The sequence below is a fragment of the Lygodium microphyllum genome, chromosome 14, assembly GCF_053477565.2.
Source record: "Lygodium microphyllum isolate KBCC chromosome 14, Lygodium_microphyllum_v1.1.10, whole genome shotgun sequence".
Classification (NCBI taxonomy): domain Eukaryota; kingdom Viridiplantae; phylum Streptophyta; class Polypodiopsida; order Schizaeales; family Lygodiaceae; genus Lygodium; species Lygodium microphyllum.
The window spans coordinates 80,030,143-80,048,730 of record NC_141148.1 but is presented as its reverse complement, the minus strand read 5'-3'; the positions used below and the strand labels follow the sequence as shown (position 1 = coordinate 80,048,730).

At 37.5% G+C, this 18,588-nt stretch overlaps 1 protein-coding gene across 1 annotated transcript; it reads right to left on the bottom strand.

Annotated features, from left to right (window-relative positions):
• Positions 1 to 10,668: 10,668 nt before the first annotated feature.
• LOC148025757 (uncharacterized) lies at positions 10,669 to 12,373 on the bottom strand. Its single transcript, XM_087692995.1, has one exon. The coding sequence runs from the start codon at positions 12,093 to 12,095 to the stop codon at positions 11,082 to 11,084; it is 1,014 nt and encodes a 337-aa protein (XP_087549121.1). The 5' UTR covers positions 12,096 to 12,373; the 3' UTR covers positions 10,669 to 11,081.
• Positions 12,374 to 18,588: the final 6,215 nt, after the last annotated feature.

Genomic DNA, 18,588 nt, shown 5'->3' with positions numbered 1-18,588 from the left:
TTCCAATTCTAAATCTCCCAATCTACCTTCAAATTTGCCTAAATCTGGTGAACCTAAAAATATTAACCCAAGTGTCTCCAATGCCATTTCCAAAAATGTAATTTGTTATAATTGTAAGCGTCCTGGTCATATTGCGAGTCGTTGTCCCATGGGCAACACTCGTGATTGGAAGAAACCCACGGCGCATCTGAATTTTCTTGGAATTGAAGAATCCAATGAAGACCTTGAATCAATGCCCGACTTCGATGAGGCTATACTTATGGGTGAAAATTCTAACGAACCTGAAGACCTTGCTGGTAAAATTTCTATGCATGCCTTATTAAAGATGGATTGTAAAATCAATAATAATGATATGACTGTTTTGCATGACGATGGAAGTACTCATGATTTTGTTTCAGAAAAAGTAGTTAGAAAATTACAACTTAAAACTGTTTCATTTGCCTATAAAATTAAGGCTGCATTTCTAGGACAATGATATAATGGTACTAAAGAAGTTCATAATTTAGAAATTTGTATTGGATCTTATAGGGAAAATCGAAATTTTTTAGTAGCACCTTTGCAATCTGCTGATGTAATTCTAGGAATGCCATGGCGTCACCAATTCAACCCCAATATAGATTACAACACACACTCACTGCACATTGAGCACAACGGTAAACAAATTTTACTCGAAGGGTTAACAAAAACCAAATTATTTCCAATTATTAGTCATACACAGGCAAAGCAAGCTTTGCATAAACAATCAAAAGCTTTCTTAGTATGGATTAATGAAGTTGATGTTACAAAAACTTAACTAACTCCAAAGCAACAACATTTTATTGCTAAATTTTTTGATTGTTTTTCTAATGATTTACCTTTACAACTTCCTCCATCACGACCCAAAGACCACCAAATTGATTTACTTCTTGGTAGTCAACCACCTTGCAAAGCTCCCTATCGCCATAACCAATTACAATAGAAAGATATTCAGAAGCAAATTGAAGAACTTCTAAGTAGAAATTTAATTCGTCCAAGTAGTTCGCCTTTTGGAGCTCCTGTATTATTAGTTAAAAAGAAAAATCAAACTTACCGCATGTGTATAGATTATAGAGCACTTAATAAAATAACGGTTAAAAATAGGTATCCAATACCTAGAGTAGACGACCTTCTAGATAAATTACAAGGAGCAACAGTGTTTAGTAAAATTGATTTAAAATCATGATATCACGAAGTTCATATATCTACTCCTGACATTTTTAAGATAGCTTTTCGTACACAATTTGGACATTATGAATTCTTAGTAATGCCCTTTGGATTTACTAATGCACCAACTACATTTAGTAGAATGACGAATATAGTATTTTTGCATTTTCAGCATTGTGTAATACTGTTTTTCGATAACATTCTTGTTTTCAGCAAAACTGAAAAAGAATACGAAGAACATTTATCTTTAGTGTTTAGTTTGTTAAAACAAAACCATCTATATGCTAACCCTGACAAAAGTTCTTTCTTTCAATCTGAAATAGAATATTTAGGTCATATCGTGTCTGCCAAAGGCGTACACGTAGATCCATGTAAAATTGAAGCAATTAAGTCTTGGCCAACACCTAAAAATGTACATGAAGTTCGCTCATTTCTAGGACTAGCTTTTATTGAAATTTTGTTAGGACTAGCTTTTATCGAAATTTCTAGGACTAGCTAGCTTTTATCGAAATTTTGTTAGAAACTTTTCATTGCTTGCTTTACCGTTAACTCTTTTGTTAAAGAAAGGTCTTGTTTATCATTGGGGCGACAGCCAACAACGATCGTTTGAAATACTTAAGCGTGCACTCACAAACGCACCAGTTTTGCAGTTACCTGATTTCAATCGACCATTCTTTCTTGTGGTTTTACTGATGCAAGTGCTTCTGGCATCGGTGCAGTATTGATGCAAGACAATCACCCTATAGCATACTCTAGTTGTAAACTGAAACCTTTTGAAGTTAAATATAGTACATATGACAAAGAATTATTAGCCGTAGTTCATGCATTGCGCATATGGAAGTACTATTTAATGGGTTCGGAGTTTATGATTAAAATCGATCAGCAGAGTATTAACCATTTATTGTCACAACCACAAATATCTGATAGACACATACAGTGGGCATCATTTATTCAATCCTTTCATCCACTCATTCAATATCAACCAGGTAAGGAAAATATAGTAGCCAATGCACTTAGCCGTAGGCCATCATTAAACAATATTTCTATCATTTCTACTTCTTCGTTAGACACAATGAAAAATACTTATCTTCAAGATCCCGATTTGCATGATGTTTGGGTAAATTTATCTAACAATCAATGGATCCCTACTAATAACTTTTCTGTTTCCGATGGTTTTCTGTTTTATGAAAAAAGGTTATGTATTACTAATCATTTTCGTCATTTCATTATGCAAGAAGTACACGAGCCTCCTTATATTGAACTTCGTGGTATTATCTCCACACTTAGAAATTTACACGAAGATTTTTTCTGGCCAAATATGCAATGTGATGTCTCTAATTTTATTTCTAAATGCATTGTATGTCAATGCATAAAAAGACATCATGGTAAGTCATATGGTTTATTACTTCCATTGTCTATCCCTAATTCACCTTGGGAGCAGATTTCTATGGACTTCATTACAGGTTTACCACAAACTTCTTCACAGAATAATATGATATGGACCATAGTTGATGGCTTTAGTAAACAGGCTTACTTCATTGCTTGTAAAAAGACATAAAGTGTTGCACAAGCTGCCAACTTATTTCTCAAGCATATTTATGTGCACCATGGATTGCTGAAAATTAGTGTCTGATTGAGATCCTTGATTTTGTAATAATTTTTTGGATTACATTGTTTACTAACTTAGGAACTAAGATTGATCTTAGCTCTGCATTTCATCCAGAGACTAACGGTGAAACAGAGGCCACAAATAGCACAATTTTGGATTTAATTTGTGCTTACATAATTTCTTCTCCAGCCACATGGGATAATCAATTGCACATTCTACAGTTTGCTTACAATAATACCACTCACACTGCTACACAAAAGGCACCTTTTGAAATTGTTTATGGTCACAAATTGCCAACTCCCACATTTTGTCTAACACAGAAAATACCTTCTGTTGACGATTGGATTCAAAATCATTCAAGTATTTATGAGCAAGTTAAACAAATGCTAGCAAAGGCCCAACAATCATATGTGAAACAAGCAAATAAAAAGAGGCAAGCCATGATTTACAAAGAATGAGATTATGTTTGGTTACATGTTGAAAAACGTAGACTCCATAGTGTAGAAAAGAACCCGAATGTAAAACTAGCTCCTCGTTTCTATGGACCTTTTAAAATTCTCCATTGTATTAATCCTAATGCTTATAAATTAGAGTTACCTCATTATTGGAAAATCCACAACACTTTTCACATTAGTCTTTTACGTCCCTTCAAAGGTCCTCTTCCTTTTCACCCTGTTTATGACTCACCACCCTTGATTGCAAATGACCATGAAATCCTAATCCCTGAAACAATTATTGATGTTGACTATATGACCGCTAGAACTGGAAATACTTATCCTCGTTATCTTGTCAAATTCCACAACCACCATGTTGAGGAAGCTCAATAGATGCATGCTGGTTATTTGTGACCTTTTACCAATTTATTGTCTCCACATCTAGCCAATAGCAATTGAGGACAATTGCTATCCCACCCCAGGGTGGTATGTTGCCAGGTGGCACCTATGCAAAGGGATGAGCACCTTAAATGGTTCTCCTTTGTGTATACGTTAGCGAGATGAGCGCCTTAAATGATTCTCTGTCAATGCGGGGCACATTCCTAAGAATTGTCTTAGGCGGAAGGTCGATGGGGACGCCTATCCTTTCCAGGCGTCGAAGTAAGTGTGAACGTGGGTGATACCATTTTATCCACACGAGTATTAACGTCTTCGTGAATTAATTATTGTATGGAATTCCAAATTAATTGATTTATGTGGCTAGCTGCAATTATTTAGTTGGTTATTATTCTAACATGATTTTTTGAATTTTTAGCAGCTGATGTGTAGAGCAAGGTGAATTGGAAAGGCACGCCACGCGCAAGCAATTTAAAGATTATTTTCTCAAGAATTTATTTGGCAATTATTGGATTATTGTATTAGACGCACCACTATTTCTTATAAAGCATGTGCATAGCCTCTATGTAAATATTTATTATCAAAATAAATTTTCAGAAGATATGTCCAATAAAATATTAATGGTTCTAGAGAGTTGTGGGATGCACAACTGCTAGCATCCATTAATTCAGAATACTCTCTCTCTTTTCCAGTACACTTAAACTCTTTATGCAAAGAGTGATTGTAAAGGGCCTAAATCTTGGGCAAAGAAGATTTCATAATATTATTATAAATACGGCATGAAGGGAGCTACCCACTTCATGTTGGGGGGAGATTGTACTCAATCTTGTGTCGCTTCATCTTACTTTACCCTCTCTTTTAGTCTATTTTTAATTTATCATGAGTCCTTTACAATTTTATGAGTAAAAGAGAGAAAGAGGGAGCTTCTTCCATTCGCTACATGCAAACCACGCATCCGTTGCTCGCAACACGAGGCTTCGTTATGGATTATGAGATTTTTGACTGCATTCTGCATTCTTTGCTTGGGGGCCATTTCTTGATCTTCCTCTCTTCTAGGTGCAATCCCCTACTAGAATTTTAGTAGCCTCTTGCTCAAGTGGATGGCAAGAAGGGGGGGGGGGGGGGACTTGCGGAATAGAGATTAAGTTCGCAGGGAAGGGAAGGAGCGTGTGGTCACCCTCTAAGGAGGGGAAGAGGAGGAGAACCTTCTAGAAGGTTCCCTCTCTCTCTCTCTCTCTCTCTCTCTCTCTCTCTCTCTCTCTCTCTCTCTCTCTCTCTCTCTCTCTCTCTCTCTCTCTCTCTCTCTCTCTCTCTCTCTCTCTCTCTCTCTCTCACAATGTGCTGTGTCAGGGCCTCCTCCCTCTCTTTGCCATGGGGGGTTGGGGGGGGGGGGGGGGGGGGGGTATAGGGGGGCAGAATGGTGGGGAGGAGTGAAGTAGTTGTGGTGGTGGTGTCTCCCCTACCTACCACCTGTCACTGTAGCACATGGCGGTAGGTGCTTGCATCCTCCTAGTTGGCCACGGATTGGTTGAGGGAGTTGTCTGCTTCCTTCCCCCCTGCCACCTATTCGGCGATGACAAGGGGGGGGGGGGGGGGATAAAAATTTTCTCCGTTAGCTTTATTAAAATTGTAAAGGGGGAGGGGGGGTTCCTATGCGGGAGTGGCGGAGGGTTATTACAAGAAAACAATTCTTGTTCAAGTGTTAAGCATATTGGGAGATTGCTTACAACTATTGAAAAACTCAAGGAAAGATATGAAGTTGTTTTGGTTTTCGATTTTGATTCTAATTCAAGTTTAATTGATGATTATGATGATTGGTGCTCTTTACCTATGGTCTTGCCAAAGATCGAGGTAAAGGGAGAGATAGAGGACAAGAGCCAAAGAAGCCAAGAATCCTCAAGTGGCCCAAACCCAATAGAGCAACTTGCCAATAAGAGAGTGGATCATCACACATTTTACATCAATAATCTCAAGGTATTTTCCATATTTTGGTATTTTTCAATCTACCATAATCAAACTCGAGTTAACTTTAATCAAGAAAAAAATAAGCCAGTAGTTATGAACAATGAAGATGATCCAATTGGTGATCAAGAAGATCAATTATGTATTCAAGAAGATGATGTTGTTATGGATGCTAAGTTTGAGAATTATGGTTTTTGCAATGAAGATGTCATTGTGCATGATTTTCTTGGTTCTCTTATTGATGTTAAGGAAGATAATGCATCTACTAATTTGGATTTCAATGAAGGAACTTTGCAAGAACTTGAAGAAGTACCACTACTCATAGTGCCAAGTACACCATATTTGGATGTATTTGTTCAGGATACTGATGTTTCCAACATGTAAGATAATATTTCAGGCCATTGTATTACTCAATCTAAAGAACAAGTTAGTGTTCCACTACAAGCATTGTGGAATCACAAAATTAGCATTGTAATTCCTTTGCAGTAAGAGCATGATTGGCACTACATTTCCTTTGCAAGAGTTGGTTGAATATGAAGAATTGCAGAATGTTGTTAGTTTGTATGGTTTTTCTCAAGTTCCACATGAGATACACTATGATTCAATCTCCAACTGAGATGATTCAACGGTTTTTTGTTGAGCTTGAAAAGGAAAGAATGCAGCTGATGTTGCAGCAATTGAAGCTTTGTCTATTATCAATCGACTTCAAGATGAGAAATCATTGCTACATCATGAGGTTTCTTAATTGAGGAATGCAATGGATTTTTAAGTTTCTCATTGTTTTGAAGTCATTAATGCTCTTGAGAAAGTTGTTTTGTAGAAGGATAATGAAATTGTTTTGAAAATGTACTACGACAAGTTGAAAAATGATCAGAAGTTCTATAGCAGCAACCTCAAACAACATCAAATACGACAACCACATGATGACTATTGGTTTTAAGAACTTGAAAATCAACAGATACAAGTTGCGGATTATCTTACACATTTCTTTCAGGATGCAATGTCTTATTCAATATCCAAATTGGGTGGTACGTTGCCATACATTTATTATGACGAAAATGCTAGAGCATCATTGATATCTTTTCGAGTTAATGCAATTATTCTTTTGCAGTTGGAGTAGAAATCTACTTATTTTGTTATAATTCTATATCTTCATTCTCTATTATATATTATGGATGCCATTGTATATGATGAGTTTTCAGCCATAGCATATTTCATTGAAATGGTTGTACTATAGAACTATGGCTCATCACCACTCAACAGTTTGCAGATACTTTTATTCTAGCTATAATGTAATGAGACATTGTTAAACTTGAAATTAATGGATTTTGGCTCTGAATACTAATTCAAGTAGATTATGATGAGTCAAAGAAGGATTCATAGGTTTAGCAAGTAGTTGGAATCAATTTTATGCAAGTCACTGATGCAATGCCTAAAGTGGCACTAGTGCGAAATTCTATGGACATTATGGTCATTTGTTGGTTTTATGAGATAAATAGTTCTCAAACTTTGACAATATCTCATTGCACTTATGTTGGCGATATTTTAGTGCCGAAAGTAGTATTTATTTGTCTTGAATGGGCAAAACAGATGGCATTCTTGCTACACGAAACTACAATATTGATGAAAGAAAATTCAACCTTGTTGCAATTACAACCTTCCTACAAGAGATCATAACACTACTACTGGAAACAAGGTTACTGGAGCAAGAAACAAGGTTATTGCAACAAAAAATAAGGTTACTACTGTAGGCAATAGCTTCACCATTTACAGGCAGCATGTTTATTGTTAAAGAGAAAGTAGCTATTTGGAGTAAGTAACTATTAATACCATGTAATAAAGTTAAGATATTGATAAAGAGATTTAGATGTTATTGGATTTGGATGTAGATCTTGATAGATCAGTGTTTATGCATATTGATGCTACCATGATGAAGAATGCTTAGTTCAAGGTTATGTATGATGAGTGGATTGTTTGAAGTATCAAAACAAAGTTTGATATTAGTGAAGTTTTGCAAGATATCAATCAACAAGTTAAGGTAAGAGAACTTAATCCATAAAAATTTCACCAAATGAAAGTTGTACCTTTCACATCACATGATCATAATGTGCAAGAACAATCTCATGTGATGTCTATTAGTGAATCTCATGATGCTCATGAGCAACCTAGCTCATAAAATGTTTTGGTAGCACACTCAAATTTTCTCTCTCTCTCATACTATGACATGCATGTCTTTAGAGCCTTAGTCTTTACTATTTCCTATATGAAGCAATCTTAAAATGCCTCATGAAGTTATATGCCTCATGAAATGCAGTTTGTAGGTAGTTGAAAAATGTGGCCTCAAAATGTATATTGTGTCTTTCTCGCATATGGATCATTATTCTTGATCAGGATCACTTGTATCTTGGAGTTTCTTGCTCAACAATACAATATAACAATGCGCACCATGATTCATATCTCTATTTCAGCCTTATTTCTACCATATACTCTAATTTTTATCTTTGATTTGCCATTATGAGTGTTGTAGAGTGTAAAAATATATTCCTATGTCATTATTTCTAAGTTTGTTACTAGCTGCTTGATAAGGTAATAGGTATTTTCTGCACTGCATGATGCAATTTACTCTATTCCTTATGAGGCAATTCAATCCTATTATGTATTTGGCATAGATTTGGGGCTAAAACACTCATCTAGATTTAATCAATCTCTCACAATCAATACAAGACCATGCTCTCTAGCCATCATGGGTCCTATTCTTCATGTATACATTCAACAAAACCATGAAAATTTCAAATTCTCAGAGCATAACCGACAATCCCACAATGTTTTTTGGCTTACTTTTCACTGTAAGATTTCTTAGCCATTATAACAAAACTAAGTATTAGACAATAAGCAAGTATTCTACAACCTTTCATAGAATGTACATAGCAATAAATTAGGTAGCCTGTACAATCCGCAACCTGTTTGCAATTAAATCTTATGTTTTATATTTGAAAACACCTTAGAACTTACTCTCTTAAAATTTGTAACTTGTGCACCGCCGAAGAATGGTCAACATAATTGAAATTACAGAATGCCCCAAAACTACTATTCACAACTATGTGGAGCTAAAATGGAGCCCGAAATGGTCTCAAATGGCCAAAAACATAAGTAAACCCTAACTATTTTATTTGCAAAATATTACTCCAATAATTTTATTTGTAGAGAATACATTGTTCTACTTGCACACCAAATCTCACAGCAATTTGACATTCTTGCTCTACCTTGCTTCTAGTGCCTTTACAAGCTCTATCTAAGGGAAAGACAAAGAGAATTGGAGAGCTTATTACTTATTGCTTGTTTTCTTGTATCCTTGCTTCTCCTTCACTTCAACCTTCCAAACCAACCTCTCTCAATGTCATCATTCTAATACCATATCATAAATCACGTGGTGAGAAAACTTGCTTGATATATGAGAGTGATACTTGATGATATCAAAGGCAAGAGGGCATTGACATGACGATGATAATAACAAGGTATCAATGGGGAATACCAACTCAAGATCATAGTGCTAGCAAGTAATGCAAATCCTTTTTAGGACCACTAATACAATAAACATTAATAGACCTTGTAGGGGGTGCATTTCTAAGTCCATTCCATCCATTTCAATAAATTTTGAACTAGACTACAAAATCATGGATACTAGACATGTATTGCTTTGTAGTTGTAAGCCTCTCCAAAACAAGTGTTTTTAGTTTTGTCCTTCCATAATCAATGCAAAAGTTGCACCTCAAATATTTTGGCATAGGGAGATGATCAAGTTCCATTATATCAATAGAAATAGAAATAGAAATAGAAAAATTTGTTGTATTCAAAGTAAGGCGACGTGGAATAAGACCATCTTCAACATTCTTAATAAAAATTTGCCGACGAGTTTCACCAAGAAATAGCAAATAAGCATAAACAAGATGATCCTCATGAAACAATCATGCCACATGTGCATCATATTGCCTCTACTTTGAATATAATCAAATTCTAAGACCACCTTATGAGTGCTTTTTGGATAGAATGTCATTCCTTGAACTTCAATGCATGTAAATGTTGAAATTTCCGACGAGTAACAAAGGAACCCAAACCGATTAAAATATATATCCCCACCGATTCATCATGGTTGCCAAGCATTAACTAATGTCATTAACAAAAAACAATTTTTGTATCACATATCACTAATGAAACAATAAATAAGTGAAACAATACTTAAGAGGAGGGTGGGTATTTCAGCTATGTCATTGCAGTTCAAATATTGGAAAGCTAGGAAAGGCAACTTGCAATAGAAAGGGATTGTGTGTTGCTTTCATGGTTAAGAAAATGCATTAAGAGAACTTGGTGTACAAAGGGATTGGGGCAATGAATACGCTAGAATCATAGTAACACAATAGACAAACACATTAGAGTGGTAAAAACTTGTGGCAATCTTTCTACACTCCAAAAGATATGTGGAAACGAGGGGTAACAAACAGATAACCAAATTGGCCAGCCCAAGAAATGGAAGCATCTAAGCAAATTAGGTGTTGCATTACTAACAAAAACAACTTATCCAATACCATTATGCCCTTTGCGCGAAACAATATCTAAGGAACACGTTCAAGGCGACCATGCAGTAAATCCACGAAGATGCAGCATGAGTCAAAAATGCCAGCACCATGGAATTGGTGAGCTCAAAGGTAGAAAAGCTAAGCAGTAACTGAACAAAGCTCAAGCAAACAAGTGTGTCTTCAGATAGCACTAGCTTTCAAATAGAGGAACAAAACCTGCAACAAACCTGTACCTTTGAACTCAGGGATACCCTTGTCATATTAAATCAATCTCTCGAAAGATGAAAGTAGCCTTATCTAGGTAGACTATTGGCATGGTAGTAGAAACCTCAGCTTTGAAAGAGAGCTGTCAAACTACGTTACGGCATTGCGACACTGTTCTCATTAACCATACAATGTGCAACTCCCTACACTATCAGACTCACACAAGTTCTCAAATAACAACAATCATAACACCACATTCTGAATCATAACACCATACTCCAATCTGTATATCGACACATTCCGAAAAGATTGGGAGAGCCCATAACATCAGCACTACTTGGAATTAATCAATCCGGTGATAATCAGCACTCTGAACCAATCACTCGCAGGGAGTGCCCATAACATCAGCACTACTTGGCATTAGTTAACAACTGGACTTACTGTGTTCCCAAAGATCAGCTCTAAACACATCTAAACCCATGCACGAATATTCTTTTACATTTGTGAACATGCAAGTACCATCCTGCTCTGAACAGATGAGCAATTCAGTGTACACTATGTTCTGCACACACAAAAAGAAAATACAGAAACTTGACCAGTTGCAATGAGTTTAAACATTATGCGGAAAATGCACGGCACATAAGAGAGCCCAGTCTATATTCCACAATCCCTGCATAAAAGGCAGACTGTGTCTCTGGATTCGGCAAACCCAGATGCAATTCAAGGCTCAAGTGCCTCCATTTGTATAGCACTATGCAGGGGCTGATACTCACCCAGGTACGCCCCCAAGTGCTCAGACAACTGTAGCCTGTCTATGCTCTCGTGATGACATGCTTTGCATGTAAAGTAGAAGACTGTTTGAATTATGAAACCCACCAGATCAACCAAGGAAAGTAACAAAATAAGCCCACATCCAAGTACTATTCGCGCCCCTATGGGCACTCCACCATAGTTGCCATGCACCACGCTGATGCCAAAAGCCATACTTATGAGGAAGGTGCAGACAAAGTATACCAGGAAGAGGCAGAATCCCACAAGTTGCTTCCCTCGGATTAAGCTCAAACTCTTCCTCAGGGCCTGCAATCCATAACTCTCCTCTAGCACTGTGATGACGCTCCCTAGATGCCACACACAATTGATGTAGATGATGTTTCCAAACAAGAACAGAAGTCCTCCCCAATACAGGATGCCCATTACCAAACGGCCAGAACCAAATACCAGCCCCGTCACCACATCCACAATGAACAATACTATCATACAGACTACAAGGTAAACGAAGACTACGACAATTGCCCAAAAGAATGTCATGAGCAAGCGCTTCCAGACCCGGGGCACCACCGTCAAAACCTTCCTGACCGTGGTCACTTTCTCAGAGAAGATGCATGCGACGCTGTAAACAATGGCCGAGGTGGACAGCAGAGAGAAAGCCAGGAGGAATAGCAGGTAGATTGCCAAAACGACATAGAGCTTTGTGAGCTCTCTTTGGATGTCCTCCTTTGTCTTCTGCTCGGCACTTGTGCCCTCCTGCTGTTCCGCCTTGAATTTGTCCCAGACAATCCTGGATGCGATGGGATCGGTTATCAGAGTGTGGCCGAGGGTCACGAGGCAGAGAGGGACGATAAGGGCCAAGGTAAGGTACAGGAAGAGCTTGGCATGGGATCGGAGGACCTTGAAGGACTCGCGGAAGATGCCGAAGAAGGATAGGAAGCGGAGTTCCTCGGGCTCGGTATCCATGGCCACAGGTGCGCAGGACTCTGCCTCGTCGATGTGGGCGGAGGACGCAGTATTGCAAGTTACTGCAAATTGTGGTCGATGGTGGGAAATGAGAGATCAGAATCGCGGCAAGGGCAGGATCTGCAGGGAGACGTCAAAGCAACAGCCCCAATGGCCCCTCTGGCAAGGCAAATGAGGTCAAGGCAGGGGATGCCTTGCAGCGGCAATCAGACACACGCACGCATGCACACACACACACACACACACAGGCACAGGCACAGAGAGAGAGAGAGAGAGAGAGAGAGAGAGAGAGAGAGAGAGAGAGTTGAATTATAGAAAGGTCATGGACATGACCGACGTGTTTGACGAATCAGCCGTGTTGAATCCGCCTGCATTTATTTATTTCCTCACTGTAAATAAAATACTTTTGAAAAATAAAATAACCCAGTATTCTTATTTGACCTTAGTCTGCGGCCTAAGAAATATATCACTCATCGTTATATTTATATATCATTGCTATAGATCGAGAGTATTATTGTCCCTTATTTGACTGCAATTCGTTGGCCTAAACTCCAAAGAAGCTTGTGGCAAAACCGATGCTTAGTCCCAAGCTAAACTTAAAATAAGTTAATTAAACTACCTTTGTGAAGAAACTGAGGCTTCGTGTTGAGCCCCGATACATTGGTCCTCTTCCCACCAAGAAGGTGTGGGTTGCAGTTGGGATGGGAACCAATGGCCAAAGGCTCGTTGATCAGTTTCAAAAAATATGATACTTTCTTTTTGAAACAACCATTGGGTTTGGTCAAGTTATAGGTGGAGCAAACCATCATGTATGTATCAAAACCATGTACTTGATTTACGTTAGGTTTAACATATTTTCAGATGTTAAAGCAATGCCTATGCTACCTAATGTATGTATTATTCGGGAAAATATGATGCTTGCTTTTAAAAAAAATTAATATATTGGTTGTTAATAACATATTAAGGGCGGTCTTCATAGTGGGTTCTTTGAAGATAAAATAAGGTGCTTCGTTGGGAAGACTTCTCATGGCTATTTATACTTATTTGTGGATTGTTCAAGATTATTACTAGTTTTTGTAAATGTTTATATTGAACTAAATGAGACTAGTGTTACTTTTGATGTTGATTTTAGAGCTGTTTAGGATACATGGCTTATAGTTCTTGGTACATAAGCCCAAAACTTTTAATGTGTTGTGTTGAGTTAATCTTGTCATGGAAAGAGACTATAATACAAGTGGCCCACATGTATGTGAAGTGTAAACAAACAAGAGAAGAGAGAAGTAAAGCAACCAAGAGCACATAGACATACAATGGAGACTTGAACACATTGAGAAGTAGGGCTACAATCTTCTTCTTCTTTATCCTTCTTCCACACAAAAGAACTTAGTCTGCAACATGATAAAAGACTAATTTGAAAGTACTAGAACATATGTACATGTAGTTACTAAGTGTGAACTCACTAAGGATAGATAAGGTGGCACAATGAATGTGCTATAACCAAGAGTCGACTACGTGGATATAGTGTAGTTGCAAAATCATTAGCACATCCTCCATGTTGATCACCTAACATACCAATGAGTAAAGTCCTACCACATCACCAAGGCATGTAGTGGATGCAAGCTCACATGGAGCTCAACATCTCAACACTTTCCCTTGAGCTCAACATGAACTCATGTACTCCAAGCATAGTCATGACGCAACAGAGCTTCTCACCTCCCAAGGCCTTGGTGAAAATATCTACAGCTTGATCTTGTATACTAACATAAACCAAGTCAATATCACCTGCTAGAGCCCACTCTCAAATGAAATGGTAATGGACCTCTATGTATTTGGTCTGTGCATGATGATACACTGGGTTCTTGGCCATCTAAATGCTACTAAGGTTATCATAGTAGATGATAAACTTCCTATCCACTTGTAGCCCCAAATAACCAAGTAGTTTGTGTAACCAAGCTATCTCGCATGCTGCAACTACAACACCCTTGTATTTAGCCTCAATACTAGATAGTGCAATTATAGGCTACTTCTTGCTGCTCCAACTGTAGCACCACTTCCAAAAGAAAACATGAATCCAATGGTAGATCTCCTATTTGAAATACTATGAGCCCAATTTGCATCTGTGTAACCATGCAAGTCCAAGGATACACCTGCTACATAGAACAAGGCATAGTCAAGTGTAGACCTCACATAGCGCAATGTGCGCACATTGTATCCAAATGTGGGTTTGATGGAAGTTGCATGAACTGACTCTCCAAATGAAGTGTGTAGTTTAGATTTGTCCTAGCAATCGTCAAATACATAAGACTATCCACAATCTTTCTATACATAGTGACATATTCAATATATCACCCTCATGTGCACTAAACTTAGCATTAACATCCAAAGGTATCAAGATTGGCTTACAATTAACCATACCATATTTTTTCAGTGTATCCAAAGCATAGTGTCCATGTGACAACTATAAATCTTCTAGAATCTTGATTATCTCTATACCAAGAAAATAGCACAACCCTCCCAAATCCTTCATTTTCAAGTCAGCCTTGAGAAGACTCTTCACAACCATATACCTTCCAAAATCTTGATTATCTATATACTAAGAAAATTGCACAACCCTCCCAGATCCTTCATCTTCAACTCAACCTTGAGAAGGCTATTCACATGATCAATCACAGTCTCACCCATGATAATCAAGTCATCTATATATATAGTAATGACCAGAATACCCATATCACCCTCACATATATAAAGTGAGTAATCAATCCATGCTTTACAAAATCCAATGCTAACAATATATTATGCAATCCTACCATGCCATGCCCTGGGTGTGATGCCAGGAGGCATATTCCATGGTCGATTCCATAAAACTATTTTTATTTACCGAGGCTCGGACACAAGGTGGATTCCTTGTGCGAGAAGTTGACGGGGATGCCTGTCCTTTTCATGCGTCATGTTAATTTAATGTGCACATGGGTGATTTCACAGTGGGTGATTTTACAAAATACATATTTAAATTAATAGAAGTTTATGAGTTTAGAGTGCACTCGTATTAAATTAAGGTTAGGACAGAGTTCCAACCTATTTATTTATTTTGTAGCTGAAGAGTGCTAGGTATTCACTTTTGTTGGTTTAATTTTATTATTTTCTAACAATTGTGAATGCTTTAGTTGATGTGTAGAGCACTCGGTTTAAATATCTCATTACTGGATATTATATTTGGGCACAGCCTGACTTTTAGGCTGTCCAACCGCTTTATTCTTTATTTGGACAAAAGCAAACACAAAAGTTAAAAGCATGCTAATTTAAATTGGGGTATTTTTGAGCTTTGAGATGAATAAATTTATAAATACATGCCTTGTGAAACACTCACACAAGGCATGGGGGGATATTGTACCCAATTGGTCACTTTTCTTCATGTCGTGCAAATCTTTCTTCTTGTTTTATGAGCTTTAGTAGTGTTTTTTTGTTCTTGGGAATCTTCTGGTGCTCGCTACGTATATATTCGACATTCGATTTGCGCACCAATGGTATCAAAGCGAAGTTGAGATTAAGGACTTCCAATCACTTACCATCTTGCACGAAGGTGAAGCTCCTGGAACGAACAGGCTCTACAGGCAGTCTCGTGACGAACCGTCAATACCAACACGTTCCTAGTGGTAAAGAACCCCCTACTATGCTGTTGGATCGCGAAGGACTATTCTTTGGTGACGAATGACCACTTCTCAAGCTTCCTTGCAAACTAGTCTTATTAACTGAGAACATTTGATTAAGTGTGGGATTATAAAGCTTAATAAGCTTTATAATAAAGCTTATCCTTTCGAATTTCAACAATCGATGACGGTAAGACATATTGCAGGACGTCGACATCGTCAAAAAGCTCCTGATGTCATGTCGCAGCAAATTCGTTTGGTCAATGCTTTTTATTAAAAAGCTTAAGCTTACAGTTTTAAGCTTAGACTAAAACTTCAGAAATTTTCTCTTTAGCAGCTATTCACATTGAAGCAACCCCGAATCGATTTTGCAACTCCAATAAGCCCCTATTCATACATACACCTTGACAGAGACAGTTTCCAACAAGTAAATTGACACGCAGAGTCTATTTCCCACTTGGAAGAAGACCTTCATCAATTACTGTAACCGCAAAGAAGAAAGATCGCAAAAAGCCATATTTTTCTTTAAAAAAAGCAAGCCTTGTAAACCCAAAACTTGAGCTACGCTCATCCCTCTAGCAAGATTTCAAGTATGTGAGGTTGTTTGAGATTTTTCAGGATGTGTGATCAAACCATGGAAGATTTTATGGCCGAAGGTGATTTGCTGGAACCAACGATGGAGAAAAAATTGGACCTAATCATGATGCAACTACAAGAGGAACGAAGAGCACGTCAAACTTTGCAAGCTCAACTAGCTACTCTTCAATGATCCACTATTGATTAAGATGAAGCACAACCCGAAGATGTTATTCGACGTACGATTGATGCAACACTCGAAGCACAGTCTCTCAGGAAAGAAGCCAAGATAAGTTTAAAAAAATTCAAATTCCATACTTTTAATGGGCTACGTGATGAAAAAACTGTTATTGCTTTTATAATTAGTCAGTTTGATTATTATTTCCATGAAGAAGAGTATGCTGAGAAAGATAAACTCAAATGTGTCACTAACCATTTAGTGGACAGAGCATCGTTATGAAGGACTATTGTCTGCAAGAGTATTGATTGTCCTACTACTTGGGAGGCCTTTCAAAAGAAATTTTTACAAAATTTTCTTCCACCTCAATTCCATAAAAAAGCAATCAAATAGTGGGATCTTCTACAACAAAGAGATCGTGAGCCTACTCCGCAATACATTGAGCGTTTCTGGAATGCCTTATTGCAACTTCGAATGCTTGAAGATGTTCTTGAGGCAATCCACAAGTGCAAGTATAAGTCTAGTTTGCTTGGTCACTTCTATGCGGAGGTGAAGGTGTTCAAGCAACGACTCTGGAGGATGTGATTTCTTTAGCCCATGATGATAAAGACAAAATTCGTGGACGAGAAAAGCGACCGCAACAATTTCCAACTAACGATAACTTTGGTACAAAGCAATTCAATTCTAACTTTCGAAGATTCAGTCAAAATCGCTTTGTTCCTTCTTCTTTCCGTAAAACTTGGACTCAACCCCCTCCTTTACTATCAAACAAAAATTTAAATCCTAAGCCTTCTCTTTAGTCAAATCCCAACATACCTTAACTTCCAGCCATTACCAATAATGTTTCCAAAGCCAAGCCTATAGTTTGCTACAAGTGTCAACAACCTAGACACTTAGCAATAAATTGTCAATCCAAGAAGCCAATTGTTCAAATCAACTACTTGGGAGCAACTAAAGATGAAGACCATGAAGAAATGCCAGATTTCATGGAAGATGATGATGATATTGGTACTACTTTAGATACTTTACCAGGTATGCCAAATCCTCATTCATTATTAACGATGAAATGTCTTGTGCATGGTCAAGAAAAGATTATTTTACATGATGATGGGAGCACACATAATTTTATTTCTGCAAAGTTGGTAAAAGAATTAAATTTACATACTGTTCCAACTCATTATTGCATAAAGGCTGCATTCTTAGGCACCAGATACAATGGTAGACAAGAAGTTAATGATTTAGAAATTAAAATTGGTGATTATGTTGAGCACAGAAATTTCTTAGTTGTGCCTTTGCAAGCTAGTGATATTATTTTAGGAATGCCTTGGTGTCACAAATATAATCCCGATATGGATTATTCCACACATTCAATGAAAATTCATTCTAACGGAAAACAAATTACATTACATGATACGCACACATTTTGATAATTTTCCATTGCTTAGTCACACATAGGCTAAATGTGCATTGAGAAAAGGTAGCAAATCATACTTAGTATGTGTGAATGAAATTGAAGAAATCAGATGCATCCTAGGCATGCACAATTTCTTTCACAATTTAAAGATTGTTTTGCTGCTGACTTACCCCCTGGTTTACCCCCTACATGTCCTAAAGATCATAAAATAGAATTAGTCCCAGGTTCTTAACCACCATGTAAAGCACCTTATAGACACAATCAAATTGAATAGAAAGAAATCCAAGTCCAAGTTGAAGAATTGTTAACTCGAGGACTTATTAGGCCTAGTAGTTCTCCTTTTGGTGCACCTGTCCTATTAGTGAAGAAGAAAGTTAATACCTATAGGATGTGCATTGTCTATCATGCCCTAAACAAGATCACTGTTAAGAATAGATATCCGATTCCTAGGGTAGACAACCTCATGGATAAACTACAAGGAGCCACTATTTTTAGCAAGATAGATCTCAAATATGGATATCATCAAGTACGATTGGATACACATGACATTTTCAAAACTACATTTAGAACTCAATTTGGTCATTATGAATTCCTTGTTATGCCTTTTGCTTTGACTAATGTACCAGCCACATTCAGTTGAATGTACCAGCTACATTCAGTTGAATGATGAATCAAATA

Bases quoted from the DNA above. Each gene is read 5' to 3' on its own strand.
- LOC148025757 (XM_087692995.1), bottom strand. From the start codon at position 12,095: ATGGATACCGAGCCCGAGGAACTCCGCTTCCTATCCTTCTTCGGCATC.